This window comes from Protopterus annectens, chromosome 1.part1 (assembly GCF_019279795.1).
Source record: "Protopterus annectens isolate FY-2018-M chromosome 1.part1, PAN1.0, whole genome shotgun sequence".
Taxonomy (NCBI): Eukaryota; Metazoa; Chordata; order Ceratodontiformes; family Protopteridae; genus Protopterus; species Protopterus annectens.
In genome coordinates this window covers 311575169-311589576 of record NC_056726.1, presented here as the reverse complement: position 1 = coordinate 311589576, position 14408 = coordinate 311575169, and the positions used below count along the sequence as shown (strand labels likewise).

The 14408-nt window shown below is 43.4% G+C and overlaps 1 protein-coding gene across 1 annotated transcript in view; it reads right to left on the bottom strand.

Annotated features, from left to right (window-relative positions):
- Positions 1-14408, bottom strand: part of NARS1 (asparaginyl-tRNA synthetase 1) — a 963811-nt gene that overhangs the window by 479633 nt on the left and 469770 nt on the right. The window contains exon 9 of the mRNA XM_044087034.1: positions 8164-8385. Coding sequence (XP_043942969.1) covers positions 8164-8385 — 222 coding nt within the window. The remainder of the gene's footprint in view (positions 1-8163; positions 8386-14408) is intronic.

The window sequence follows — 14408 nt, the reverse complement described above, 5'->3', positions numbered from 1 at the left end:
GTAACACCTTAAAATTTTCTGACAGATCCTGGCCCCTGACAGGCAACTGACAGTGACTCGGACTCTCTCCCTCCTTACACACCTTGGGGATGTATAATGGTTGCCATATGGGCTTAGAAGTTGAGTTGATGTGAGATGTTGCTGTACGTGTCATGGTGGGTACTGTTTTGGCAAAGTACTTTTGAGTTTGCTGACTATACTTATTGCATGTGCAACATATGGGAGGCCTTGGGGTTTAGGAAGATTAAATTTATGAGCCTCAGAGTACATCTAGGTTTCTGGTCGATACTATATATGGTGGGTGTTGTGTGCGACTTTCCAACAACCTGTTAGGTATAAGAGAACCTTGCCTCCAAAACTTTGTGTAACTACATCTCTTAGATATAATATCAGTTTAAGTATTAGGTGGTTAGCAGTAAACACGACACTTGCTACATCGGCTCATAACACTCATATCCACTAATCTAGCTGCAGAGATTGTAAGAAAGTGCATATCCATGGTTAGAGATCCTTATTACATGATCTATAATGGGATGATACAAGAGGATTTACAACCAGCTCGCTTGGTTAAAAATTAAGATTAAAACTAAACTCATTAGTCTGTGCTCCTCAATGTGCACACCAATTGCCCTTTGTGCAACCAAGTACTGAGAAAATTTAAATTCTAATTGCCTGTATCAATAAAAGACACTGCTAGGCACCGCTGCATGATGCCAAGACTCAAGCAAATACTACACCTTTATACAGGCTCAGAAAAAGTACAGTTTTGTACCTACCATAAATGTAGATGTCCGATAGGTATGCATCTGCAGTCATAACATATGGGTTGTCCTGCCTCAGGCAGCCCTTCGGTCAGTCGGATTCCAAAGTCTGGGTCTGGCCTCGGCTGATGTCGCACTTTCCCCGACGTCAGAGCGTCTGGGGTATAAAAGCATCAGCCGACGCCATTTTCCTCAGTTTTTCTTGCCCCAGATGCCAGGTGCCCTCTAGGAAGGCTAAATTTGGATAAATGCAGAAAATTCCAAACATTTGCAAATTTATATACATGTATAGACAAACAAATACACCATAGTAGATTCCCCCAGCTAGCTAAAAGAGGGGTAAGTACCCTAGGATTACCACAGAGGGATAGGAGGGAGGGTAAACCTGACTGCAGATGCATACCTATTGGACATCTACATTTATGGTAGGTACAAAACTGTACTATGTCCTTCAAGGATGCATCTGCAGTCATAACATATGGGTAGAATACCATAGCCAATCTGGGGGAGGTGGTACTAAGAAAAGGATGGAGTAGTTAAGATCCCCTGCAGGACTGCAGTAGCAAAACCTGCTCTGGATCTGGAGTATAAAGGTAGATTGTAATGCTTGGCAAATGTATGCACGGAGCTCCAAGTAGCAGCTTCTAAAATGTCCTTGGTAGCCACCCCTCGTAGGAAGGCTGTAGTGGTGGCCGTGGCTCTTGTGGAATGAGGCCTGATGTTTTCAGGAACTGTCTTTCCATGAAAGGAGTAGCAAAATCGAATGCAATTTCCTATCCATTTTGAAATTGTTTGGAAATTGCTTTTCCCTGCACTCCAGTAGCATATGCTACAAATAGTTGGTCAGTTTTTCTGCTAGTTTTTGTTCTGTCCAAGTAGTAGCGTAGTTGTCTGTGTATATCCAGGGTGTGCAGAAGTTTTTCCCCTCTATTCTGTGGATTTGGGAAGAACGTAGGCAAATGAATAGCTTGGTTCAAGGATACCCTAGATACCACCTTTGGCATAAAAGTAGGATTGGTTCTTAGTGAAACTCTGTCCTGATGGAAAATAAGAAATGGCTGCACTGCCATTAATGCTTGTAACTCAGATACTCTTCTTGCTGATGTTATTGCCAGAAGGAATGCAGTTTTTCAAGACAGAAACTGTATATCCGCTGATGCTGCTGGCTCAAAAGGAGGAAGTGTCAGTTTCTCCAGCACAAAGTTGAGATCCCAAGTAGGTAGAGGCGGTCTTCTTGGCGGTTTAATATTTTTGATCCCTCTCAGAAATTGTCTGAGGAGAGGGTGTGAGAAGATAGGTGGATCCACATTGTATTCTGCCGAAATTGCTGAAGCATGGATCTTAATGGAGGAATAGGACAGGCCATTGTGGAACAATTCTGCTAAGTATTCCAGGATATGCGTCATGCTTGCCACTGTGACATCTGAGCCTTTTGATGTGCTCCAAATGAGAAATCTCTTCCATTTAGATGAGTATGTCTTCCTTGTGGAAGGTCTGCGAGCCTCCAAGATAATGTCCTTCACCCTCTGTGATAAAACAGTTTGATTGGGATTTAAGGAATTTTCCAGGCAGTTAGCTGCAATGTTTTCAAGTTGGGATGCATGGTCTTGAAATTGTTCTGCGTCAGAAGAAGAGGCCATAGGGGGAGAGGCCATTGTTTTGCCTGAGTCATGCTTCTCAATAATGGATACCAGTGTTGCCTTGGCCAGTCTGGAGCTATTAGTATCACTCTTGGCTGTTCCTCCCTGATCTTCAGTAGAACCTTGTACATCAATGGGAGAGGTGGGAAGGCATATACCTTTAGGGCTTTCCAGCTGAAAGAGAGAGAGAGTCCACCCTCCAAGCTTGTGGGTGGTATGTCCTTAAGCAGAATGCCTTCAGTTGATGGTTGAGTGGGGAGGCGAACAGATCTATCTCCGGCATTCCCCATGTCTTTGCTATGAGTTGGAAGATGTCTGGGTGCAGCATCCATGGTAGTTCTGCTTAAGCTGTCTGCCAGTGTATTCTCTTTCCCTGGCAAGAATTGGGACTGTAGTTGGATATTGAGCTTCAGGCATAGTTCCCATAGATTCATAGCCAGCCGGCATAGAGGGTAAGAGTGTGTGCCTCCCTGCTGGTTTATGTACCACATGACCGTGGTTGTTGTCTGTCCTTATTAACAGGTGGCCTTGTTGGAGAAAGGGTTTGAAAGCCTCGATTGCATGCATCACTGCCAGCATTTCCTTTTGGTTTATGTGCATGCTTAGCTGCGCTTGAGGCCATAGGCCTTGTATACATTTGCCCTCCATGTGTGCTCCCCATCCTCGGTCTGAAGCGTCCGTGGTGATGGTCTGCCTTGTTTTTGGTTTGTTGAAAGGCAACCCTCTGTTGGCCTGGCAGGCCCGAGCCCACCACAGAAATTCCTTTTGAAGGCATGGAATGATTGGTATCAAGGTTTCTAAACTGTGACTGTGTTGAGACCATACACTCCTTAGGTACCACTGTAATTTCCTCATATGCAGCCTGGCGTGAGGTATCAGAATTATGCAGGATGCCATGTAACCCAGGGCATGCAGGATTTTCCTTGCAGTAAGCTGAGTTTGTCTTGTGAGAATCATGAAGTAATGTGGAAGCTGTTTTTGTTTTTCTTCTGTGAGAAATGCCATTTGGGTGGTTGTGTCCAGATCTGCCCCCAAAAAAGTTATCCTTTGGGATGGTACTAGTCTTGACTTTTGGATGTTGACTGTGTATCCCAAGGCCTGTAGCAGGTGGATGGCATAGGCCAAGTCCTTTATCAAATTTCCCTTGTTGTCCGCTTGTATTAGGCAGTCGTCCAAGTATAGGTAGATTTGAATTCCCTGTAGCCTGCAATGTGCAATTACTGATGCCAGGCATTTCGTGAATACTCTGGGCGCAGTAGATAAGCCAAAGGGCAATGCTGAGAATTGATAATGCTCTGATCCTGCAAGAAATCTGAGGTGTCTTCTGCAACTTGGTCGAATAGGGACGTGCAGGTATGCCTCCTTGAGATCTAGAGTCACCAGCCAAGACTCCTTGCCCAACATGGGAAGAAGCTGCTGTAGGGTCAGCATCTTGAACTTTGGCACAATGAGATAAGTATTCAGTGCGGACAGGTCGAGAATAGGCCTCCATTGATTTTCTTTTCTTGGTACAAGGAATAGTCTGGAGTAAAATCCTTGGCCTTGTTCTGAACATGGTACCTTTCCTATAGCTTTCATCTGAAGCAAATTGTTGATCTGTCTTAAAGCCTCTGCCCTCTGATTTGGTGGCAGGTTTAGCATTCCGTTTCTTCTTGGCAAAGTGTGAAAGTGGAACCTGTATCCTTTGTCTATTATTTGCAGTGTCCATGTGTCCCTTGTAATATAATGCCAGTTTTTTGAGAAGAAAGCCAGTTTTCCGCCTAAGGGTGCTTCCAGTTGATCCCTGGTAGGCGGAATCAGAATTAAGTCATTGAGCCTGTCCTGGTGTAGTAGTTGTTGTTGTTGCACTACTCCTCTGGTTGGCAGGCTGCCACTGATGGCCTCTGTAGGAGCCCTTCGATTGACCTCTGCCTCTAGGGCGCCTGTTCCTGCCCCTCTGGGCTCTGTCCGAGTCTGGAAAGGACCAATTCTTAGTAGGCCAGTTTCTGCTGAATCTCGGTGGTTGTACTTGCAGGAAATCTTTAACTGTTTGCACAGATTTTGCCTTTTCTTCAACCTTTTTTAAGATCTCCTGAGCAGAGGAGCCAAATAAATTTTGTTTCTCCATAGGAGCATCCAGACGTTTAGATTTAACATGGTCTGGCAAAGACTGTTCCTTCAGCCAGGCATGTCTGCGAATAACTGCTCCAGTCATAGCTGATCTAAATGAAGCCTCCAGTGCATCATAGCCACATTTTAAGAAATGATTACTAACCTGTTGTGAATTGTGTACCAAATCCTGAAGGGATTTACGGTCAAGGGGTTCAGGAGAAGAAAGTTTCTTATTCAGTTCATCTAATAAATACTCTTGGTACTGTATCATATGAAATTGACAATTTAATGCCCTGACAGAAAGAGTTGCAGAAGTATATACCTTCTTTCCCCATCTCTCTAAAGCTCTAGAGTCTCTATCAGAGGGTAGAGGATTTTTGGTTGTGGCGGCTGCAATCCCTTTAAGGCCCTGAGAAATAGTTTCTGGGTCTGCAGAATGTGCCTTAAACAGATGGTAATGGGAATCCGGGACCCTGTAGTATCTATCAGGTTTGGCAGGGGCCGGAGGGAGAGTATCAGGTGCTGTACTGACATCACTGTACACATCATCAATTACATTCAGAACAGGAGGTATAGCTAAGGGCCTATGTTGAAGCAGATGTAAAAAGGTCCTTAATCCTTTTCTAGAATCAGAGAATTCCTGGCCTTGCCATTGAAAATGCTCTCTCATGGAGTGTAGAGTCTCACCAAAGGAAAACTCTTCAGGAGGGGAGGCCGAAGGAATAGATTCTTCAGCATCTGAATCCTCATAGGGCGAATAAGCCTCCTCCTGGTGGTCTGACAACTCAGAGCCATCCGTGGACTCATCCGAAGAGTGAGGGTCAGAGGGATCATTCCTGGGCCTTTTGTCTGGTGGAGGTTGAGAGGCCCTGTCTGGGTGAGGTTGTGAACCCCTAATTAAAGAAATTAGGTCCTCTGCAAGGCTGAGGATCTGTGAACTAGAGGTAGGCCTCAGGGAGGTAGGCTTGGGAGGCAAAGCTTTGGAAAGTTTAGCAGCTTTAGCCTTAGAGAAGGCCTTAATGGACATGGAAGCAGGGGGCCTGGCTGCCCCACGTGCAGGAGTAGAAATGTCCAAAGGTATAGTGTCGGACATTTCCTGGACACTGGATTCGGTAGGTATTTCGGTAGCCGACTCAGTCGGGGTCTCCCGGGCCGTGGTGGTCGGTTGAATGGTTTCGGTAGAAGGAATCTCCGAGGACTCGGTTTTGGCCGAAACCGAGACACTCGCGGCGGGCTTTACCGTGGTTTCAGCCGAAACCGCGGGCCGCGAGTGTCGGTCCTTGTCCTTCCGTTTTTTCACTAAATGCGAAGTCGGAGTCTCCGATGGCATTTTATATGCAAAATTGGCCCCAAAAAACTCCTCTGCAAACTCCGACAGACGTCTAAGAGTTCGTCGGTTGAAGGAAGCACAGGCTGAACATGCCGATACGTCGTGGTCTGGGCCTAAGCACGGAAGGCAGAAGGAATGGAAATCCTTATGAGGTATTTGTTTCCCACAAGTTAAACAATTAATTTTGTCTGACATCGGCTGAGGCAAGAAAGAGTCCCCAACGGGGTACTTAGCTTTTTCGAAGTCTTCTGTAGCTAAATTCACTGGATCTGACCGACCGGCACTTGCGAACCGCTTCTGCTTTGGGCACCGCGCGGCAAGAAAGACTGAGGAAAATGGCGTCGGCTGATGCTTTTATACCCCAGATGCTCTTACGTCGGGGAAAGTGCGACATCAGCCGAGGCCAGACCCAGACTTTGGAATCCGGCCGATCGAAGGGCTGCCTGAGGCAGGACAACCCATATGTTATGATTGCAGATGCATCCTTGAAGGACATCCAGTAGAGAAACAAAATAGCCCTCTAGCCAATCACAATAAGCACATACTAAGGTTTCCTCAAAGATGACTACTCTCAACTTCCACTATAGTGAAGATCTAATCCTTTTAACTTTAAATCTCTGAAAGTTCTTTTCCTGGTTAGGGGTCGCCACAGCAGAACTCAGGTCCGCTAATGATTGGCAGTAGATTTTTACATACTGGCTTGCCGGGTCTAATGCACAACCTTCAACGAAGGAACGCCCATTCACGCATGTCGCTACACAGAAGACTCTCTGAGAATCAAACGGGCAACGTCTAACTGTGAGGCGACAATGCTACCGCAGCACCATCACCGCAGTAAACTTAAAAAGTAATCCAAGCTTTAAATGCAGGAAATCAACTTACACAGAACTCAAGCAAGAAACACTTAAAACAGAATGGAATGCAGAACGTAACAGTTTAAATGCAGTGGCCAAAGCAACAATACTCTAAATCATTTCAAACTGCAAATCTACTCCTTCTCTCACAGGTAGAGTAGCAATATTCCACGAACAGTAAACAAGATGTTTATGGGTTCAATACACTTGCTATTGCCTTCTCTTAGCTGGACACAACAGACAGTAGCAGAGGGGCATTGGTTTCTGCTGGTCTCTGATAAAGCAGCGTGTATGGGACTCGTACATTACACAACCAGTGTGTAAGGGACTAATATCCACTACACTCATATCCATTTATCAGATAGACTTAAGTGCTGGCACTCAAAAAAAAAGAAAAAAAAAAACCTAACCTGTAACAGCAACTTTCTACAGTTACTAACCACACACTAAGCACTTTACCTTTCACCCAGACTACAAATACAGTACTGGCATTTAATCATAAACCATTGCTGGTACTGCACTCCATCACCTTTGGCACATACTGATAGCTTACACCAGAGAAAGCGGTCCCCTCCACCCCACCCTAACTGCGACACTGCCAAATACAATCCAAGAATCGAAATGAGCAAAAATTCATAAATGTGCCAAGCTGGGCATATGAAAGAAGAAAATAAATCAGTTACTCACTGGAGAAGACCTCTGAAGTCAAGTAATCTCTTCTGCCCTTCGTGGGAACCACCTTCTATTCAATTTTAGTGCTGGACAATCAACTTTTCAATGGATACCAGCAAAGACTTGAACTGGTTTCTAAAAGGGCACTCTGATACTAGTATGACTGTATCCCAGTTACAGTCTACTGCTGAAACAGTTTAGCTACACTACACAAGCACAGAAGAAAAACGTGCATGCATTCTCAGTAGCACTACAGTGTGAAATGAAAACTAAGACAATGGATAGCCAAAAAAGGTTTCAAAATCTAAAGTGAGTCAGTTCTTACTGAAATGTGACATTAAGCAGGGCAAACTATAACCTTAACCAGTACAAAGATTTGGCAGATGGTGTACAGGGCTATAGCTCCTGTGGTACAGGGTTTGAGTACCTCTGCCTTCATCTGCCTAATGTGTGATCCTGATCAAGTCACTCAACCAGACATTGAGCCCAAGTCACCCCTGAAAAGGGATTGTGTATAGTGGACCTACTTGGTTAACAAACAGAATATAAGACTTATTGTCATTTCATTGCCAAAGAAAGCATACTGCAATTTTTTTTTAGTTTCCACTATTTAAATACATATTAAGGAACTTCAACCACAGTATCATTTTAAAGATATACATGTTTTACATGTGCATATTTTAGTCCTAAAATATCAGGATATGTGCAATTTCTCATGTCCCATCCCCCACGGGGCAAAAATTGCCCAAATTGGAATTCTGTTGAAAGAACATTTAGGAACCCAGTAAGACAGTCGGCAGTTACATAATTCTTACTTCATTGTATTCTCTGTCAAAGAAATGGTCCCGGAAACACTGTGTAGTTACAGAGCGCACTTTAAAAATTTTGGACATATTTTCCCCTCTCAGCAACATGTGTCTGTTGTTCAACTGTACATCAACATCAGATTCTTCATTCAGCAGATTATCAGCACCTCCTGCTGGGGCCAAGCCAATCAACTCCCAGTAGTCGCATATCAATTCATGTCCCCCAGGAGCCTACAAGTAAAAGTGAACAATGTTAATATAATACATCTCAAATGATAACACTTAAGATTTCTTTCCAATAACTTTTTATGAAAAAAAAATTAGTAATAGAAGACAAATAAAATGACTACTACTAACTAATAAAGATGTGTGTTTAAGTTCCTAAACAACTACTAGGCAGTCTGAAGGCCATCACATGCTTAGCCAAAAACCCCTATTCAAAGTTCAATACAGACTAAAGGTAGGCCAGACAAGATAGATTGTAGAGAATTTGAGGCTGTCCATCCAATTATCTAGGTTTACTGCGAAGGTGGCAAGAGTGCTACTCTTGCCTGACATCTAGAAGTTTGTTCCACAGATGAGAGATGCATTAGCATATGAATTCACCACACTAGTATGGCTTTACTTATCTGCTGATGAAGGTTTAGTCCCTTTAACTGAACATCTGAGATGCCATTTGTTCTTTGAAATAATAGGAGGTCAAAGAGGGTTGCATCTTTCATGGCTTGAAAGTCTAGACATATCTCCATGGCAGAATCTGTGACAGACTCAGTACAGAGACAGGGCTGGCATTCTGTCTTGGCAACAAAGACTTTTGAGGCCAGTGATCTTTTTAGTTATGAATTTTTATTAAACCTTTGTTGACTGGGTTAGTCAACAACTGGCTAGTAGCCTCTTTTCAGGGGAGACTCAATGAGGTATTTAGGAGAAATTTGGCCAGGGCATCATAGTATAACTAGTATAAATACTACCTTGATCTCCCCTGGAAAGAGGCTACTAACCTGGTCAACAAATGATAAACAAAATAAAATAAAACTGCAGGGACTTACTGCATTTAAATAGCAAGTGTGATAAGGTCATATGTAATCATTGTGGGGAAAAGGCCCGTACCATGATTCAGTATACACCTAAGTGTAGGATTTGTTTAAAAAAGAAGACATTTTTGGTTTGATTGTGAAAAAAATGTAGGAAAGTAGGGAAGATGAAAGGGGAAGAAATATAATCTTCAATCAAAGAGACAATAGAACAAAAAATAATGGCGTTCTTATATTGATAAAAGAGATGGGTTTAAATCAAGTAGGGAATGTAGAGATAAATGTGTTATTAGATTGTGGATGATAAATATTTTAATTAAGACAGTGAGATCAAAGAAAAATAAGTGTATAAATAAACATTCTAAGGTTAGTAAAAAAAAAAAAAAAAAAAAAAAAAAATATAATTTGAAATATATATTAATATACATAATATCTCTATTCTTATTCTATTAGCTAAGGTGTAAGAATTTAAAAAGTTAAATTAAAGGCAGATGTAGTACGTCTTCAGGATGTCAGATATATTTATGATTCTGATAGATTTCAAGTGGAAATGATTTGGGGTGGTATGACTGTATGGAATTTAGGACAAGTGTGTTCAGGGATACTATTTTTATTTAAACGACAAAGTAGAGGTTTTGGATATAACTGTGACAAAGCTGGGACAGGGTTGGTTATAGATGAGCAATGCGATAACCAGGTATTTAGATACACAGGTATATATGCATATACAAAAATTAAAGAAAGGAAAGAATTATTTGAGGAGATAAAGTATGTGATTGTTAATAAGAATATTACTGTGATGGGGGATTTTAACTGTGATAACAGGAAGGAAAAGAAAAAAAGAATAGACGTAAAAAATGAAGGAAGTGCTGAAATGTGGAGATTTAATGATGTGGAATCGATTGCATTGGACACATAAGAGAGGACAGTTAAGAAAAGAATTTTTTTTTTTTGTAAAGACAGGTGAAAGAAATTGCCGAGGGTTAATTTATTTACTGATTTTTCATATCATGTTGCAATATGGCTAGAAGCTGGGGACAACAGTGCCGTCATGTTGCAATAAGGCTAGAAAGTGGGGACAATAGTGAAGTTAAGGGAAGAGTGTTAAAAGGTTGCTAAAAAGCATATTAATAGCGGTTAAATGAAGTGTTTCAGTTGTAGAATGTTCACCTGACTAAGACTTTCTTTTGAAGACTGGTCTGATTGGTGGGTGATAAAAATGTTGGATGATTTGGAGCATAGGATTTTTTTTTATTTTTTTTTTTTAAATATAGAAAAAGAAGTTATGTACTCACCATAATGTTCCACCCGAGTAGTTGGACTTCATTTGTTATCAACCTGTGGGAACTGGATCCAGATCGGATCTAAGAGGGCGGCTTCACCAGTATTTGATCCGAGCTCCAAGCTCCTCCCGTTACCCATAATACCCCTCCATCTCTTTCTTCCCTCACATCGAGTTTACTACACCATACACATAACCCGATCAGATATACCTTACTAACAAAGAAGAACAGGAAAACTGCATAGGTGCACTCTCCTGCCTACCAAAGTAAGGATATAATGAGAAGGTAAGGGGGAAGGAAGGAGGGAGGGACGGATGATGACAAATGAAGTCCAACTACTCAGATGGAACGTTATGATGAATACATAACTTCTTTATCTGAAGTAGTTGACTTAATTTGATCATTAACCTGCGAGACAGAGTCCCCAGCTACCAAACTCTTGGGTGTCCCTCACGGAAGGATATTTTGCAGCACCGCGGAGCCAAAGGATGCTCTCCCCCTAGATATATAGTGTCCGATTTATAATGAGAAATGAAAGTGTGAGATGAGGAGGACCAAGTATCTGCCGAACAAATTTCATCCAGAGACACCCTAGACCAGAAAGCTGCTGACATGGCCATGGAGCGTCTATATCACATTATCGCATTGTCACAATGTCGAAGGGCTACAATATTGAAAATGCCATTTAGCAAAACTGTTCTTGTGTGGGGGGGGCTATGCCCCCCACACCCCCCGGTAATTATATATACCAACTCCGAGATCACAATACAGTAATGAAAGGGCAAATTTTCTGATCCTCACTGTACCACGATCTCACAAAAACATTTAGCTGAACGGCATTTTCGACATTGTAGCTGTTCGATATTTTTACAATGCGACAATGAGATCTACACCTGCCATGGACCTGGTAGAATGGGCATTTATCCTACCCGGAAGAGACATGCCTCTGTCTTTGTAAACTTGAAGGATGCAAAGGGAAATCCATCTGGCAATGGTCACCTTAGAAACCGGTTTGCCCAGAAAAGGTGCAGAAAAAGACACAAACAACTGGTCAGACTTGCAATAGGCCTTAGTCCTATAGAAATGCAGCTATGTACATCTAATAAATGCAATTTATATTCACCCCATTCTGAAAATTTGGAAAAAAAACAAAAAAAAAACAGGTAAACTGATCGTTTGATATTTGTTTCAGAGGCCACTTTTGGAAGAAAAGAAGAATTAGTGTGAAATGAAACCCTGTCTTTATGGAATATCATATATGGAGGTTCGACAGATAATGCCTGGAGTTCTGACACTGTCCTAGCCAAGGTGATTGCCACTAGAAAGGCAGTCTTCCAAGATAAAAACTTTAGATCCACAGAAGCAGCCGGCTCAAAAGGTGGAGCAACCAGAGCTTGTAAGACAAGAGTAAGATCCCAAGAAGGAGTAGGATCTTTAACTGGGGGTCTTAAAAGAAAGGTATCTTTAATAAAGGTTTTGCAAAGTCTGGAGGAAGCTAATGAAGCCATGTTCTCACCTATATGGAAATTGGAAATGGCAGCCAGTTGAACTTTTACTGTAGAAGAACTAGCGCCCTACTGGAAAAATGTACGCCAAGAACTCAAGGACCGTTGGGACAAGAGCTGTGAAGGGATCAAAATCCCTTTGAGAAATCCCAACAGAGAAACACTTCCATTTGCTATGGTATAGTTTTCTGGTGGACGATTTATGAGCTGCCACCAGAATAGTCTTGACCTGAGAGAATAAACCAAGAGTCCTAGCAATTAAGGGAACTAAAGCACCCAAGAAGTGACCAGTTCTGGATGAGGGGCTCTCTTGGGGTGCCAGATGAGATCCGGTATCGGATGCAAGATCCATGGAGGAACTATTAGATGAGACCAAAGGAAGGGAAACGAGACTTGGCAAGGCCAGAATGGGGCGAGGAGGATTATTTTGCTCCCCAACCTGTGAGCCTTCTATAGGAATTTTGCCATGAGAGGTAAAGGGGGGTAAGCATAAAGAAGACCAGGAGGGCCAAGCATGCACCAGAGCATCCATGGGGGATTTCCTCTGTGGGCGGATCAGAGCGAAGAACTCACTGCACTTCGCGTTGGAAGGAGATGCCAAGATATCGCAGCAAGGCCAACCCCAATCGAGGAAGATCTGCTCTGCTACATAAGGATTCAGAGACCACTTGTAATGCATGAGGATAGTCCTGCTCAGTTTGTCCGCCAGTATGTTGGATCGACCCGGAATGTGTGTTGCTAACAGAAAACGGCTGGTGGAGATCGCCCATTCCCACATTCTCATGGCCTCGCGACAGAGGGTAAGATCTGGTTCCTCCTTGCTTGTTAATGTACCAGACCACTGATATGTTGTCTGTCTGAACTGCAATAGTTCCCATAGAGGAGAAAGGCATGAAGGGCCTGTAACGCTAACAAGACCGCCCTCATCTCTAGAACACTGATATGCAATTTGGTCTCATTCAGGGACCACGTTGCCTTAGACTGTACTGCACGAGCAATGCCCCCCCACCCTCGTTGGGAGGCATCCATGGTCACCGTGGCTTGGGGAGGAGCTGCAATAAATCTTCGTCCCTCGACTAGTTCCAAGGAGTGTATTCACCAGAGTAGGGACTTCCTGCAAGCGTTGCTTATGTGAATTGGATGAGTTAATGACAGATCTGATAACTACCACTGGACCACTAGTGTACACTTTAGTACTCGCATATGCAGACGAGCACAGGGGAGAAGAGTAATGGTGGCTGCCATGTAACCTAGGGCTCGTAATACTGCCTCGGCTGTAGGAAGATGAGACAGAAAGATCACAGACACGGAGTCATAGGTTTCGAATTCTCTCAGGAGTTATAAAAACCTTGGTTTGCAAAGTATCTATGACTTGGATATGTTGATTGTAATTCCCAGAAAATCTGACAGTTTCAGGAAATAGTCTCTGGCCTGATAAAAAAAGACGCCTGGTGGGAGCAGCAAAGAGCCAATCGTCCAGGTACGGGTAGACCTGTATCCTTTGAAGCCTCAGGAGAGCCGCTACTACTTCCATGACCTTGGTGAACACTCTGGGGGCTGTGGTGAGATCGAAGGGTAGGGCTGGAAAATGATAGTGATTGGCCCCGAGCCGAAAGCGGAGGAACCTCCTGGAGCATCTGTACATCTTTACAAGGTAGTACGCATCCTGGAGATTTACTGAGCACATCCAGTCGTTCTCGTGCAGGAAAGGCAGGATGGACTGTAAAGTGACCACCTGGAATTTCTCTTTGGCAACTGATAGGTTTAGGGTGGAAAGGTCCAGAATAGGCCTTAGGTTCCCCCCTTTTTTTTGGCACCAAAAAGAACCTGGAATAGATGCCTGATCCAGACTGATTTTGGGGTATGGGCTGGACGACTCGTTTCCTTAGCAGCTTTTCTATTTCAAAAACTGCTACCTCCCTTTGGTGGGTGGAACGTCTGGGAGGTGTTTTGGGGAAATGGGGAAACCACAAAGGGATGGTATAACTTCTGGATATGATTTAAAGCACCAAACGATCTGCTGACACCGACTCCCATGCCGTCAGGTGCAGTGAAAGGCGACCCCTGACTGCCCCCAGAGCACTGCAGTCAGGCAACCCATCAGGACTGCTGCGTGGACCTGTCCGAGAATGGTTCTCGAGACCCAAAATTTCTCGGACAACCCCCCCCCGCCATGCCTCTGGGCCGGCATCTGTCTGCCCCCCCCCTGGTGGAAGAGGAGTCCTGATTGTCTTGGGAATATTGCGACTTCTGGAACTACATCTTCTTTTCACCTCATTGATTACTCGAAAAAATCTTTGAGGGTTAGAAAAGCGGATCCCAATGGCAAACTATGTCTTCCTGTCCTTCTCAGTCTGGACCAACTTGTCACAAACAGTCTTCCCAAACAAGGAAGAACCTTCATAAGGGGCATTCGCGAAAGACGCCTTAAA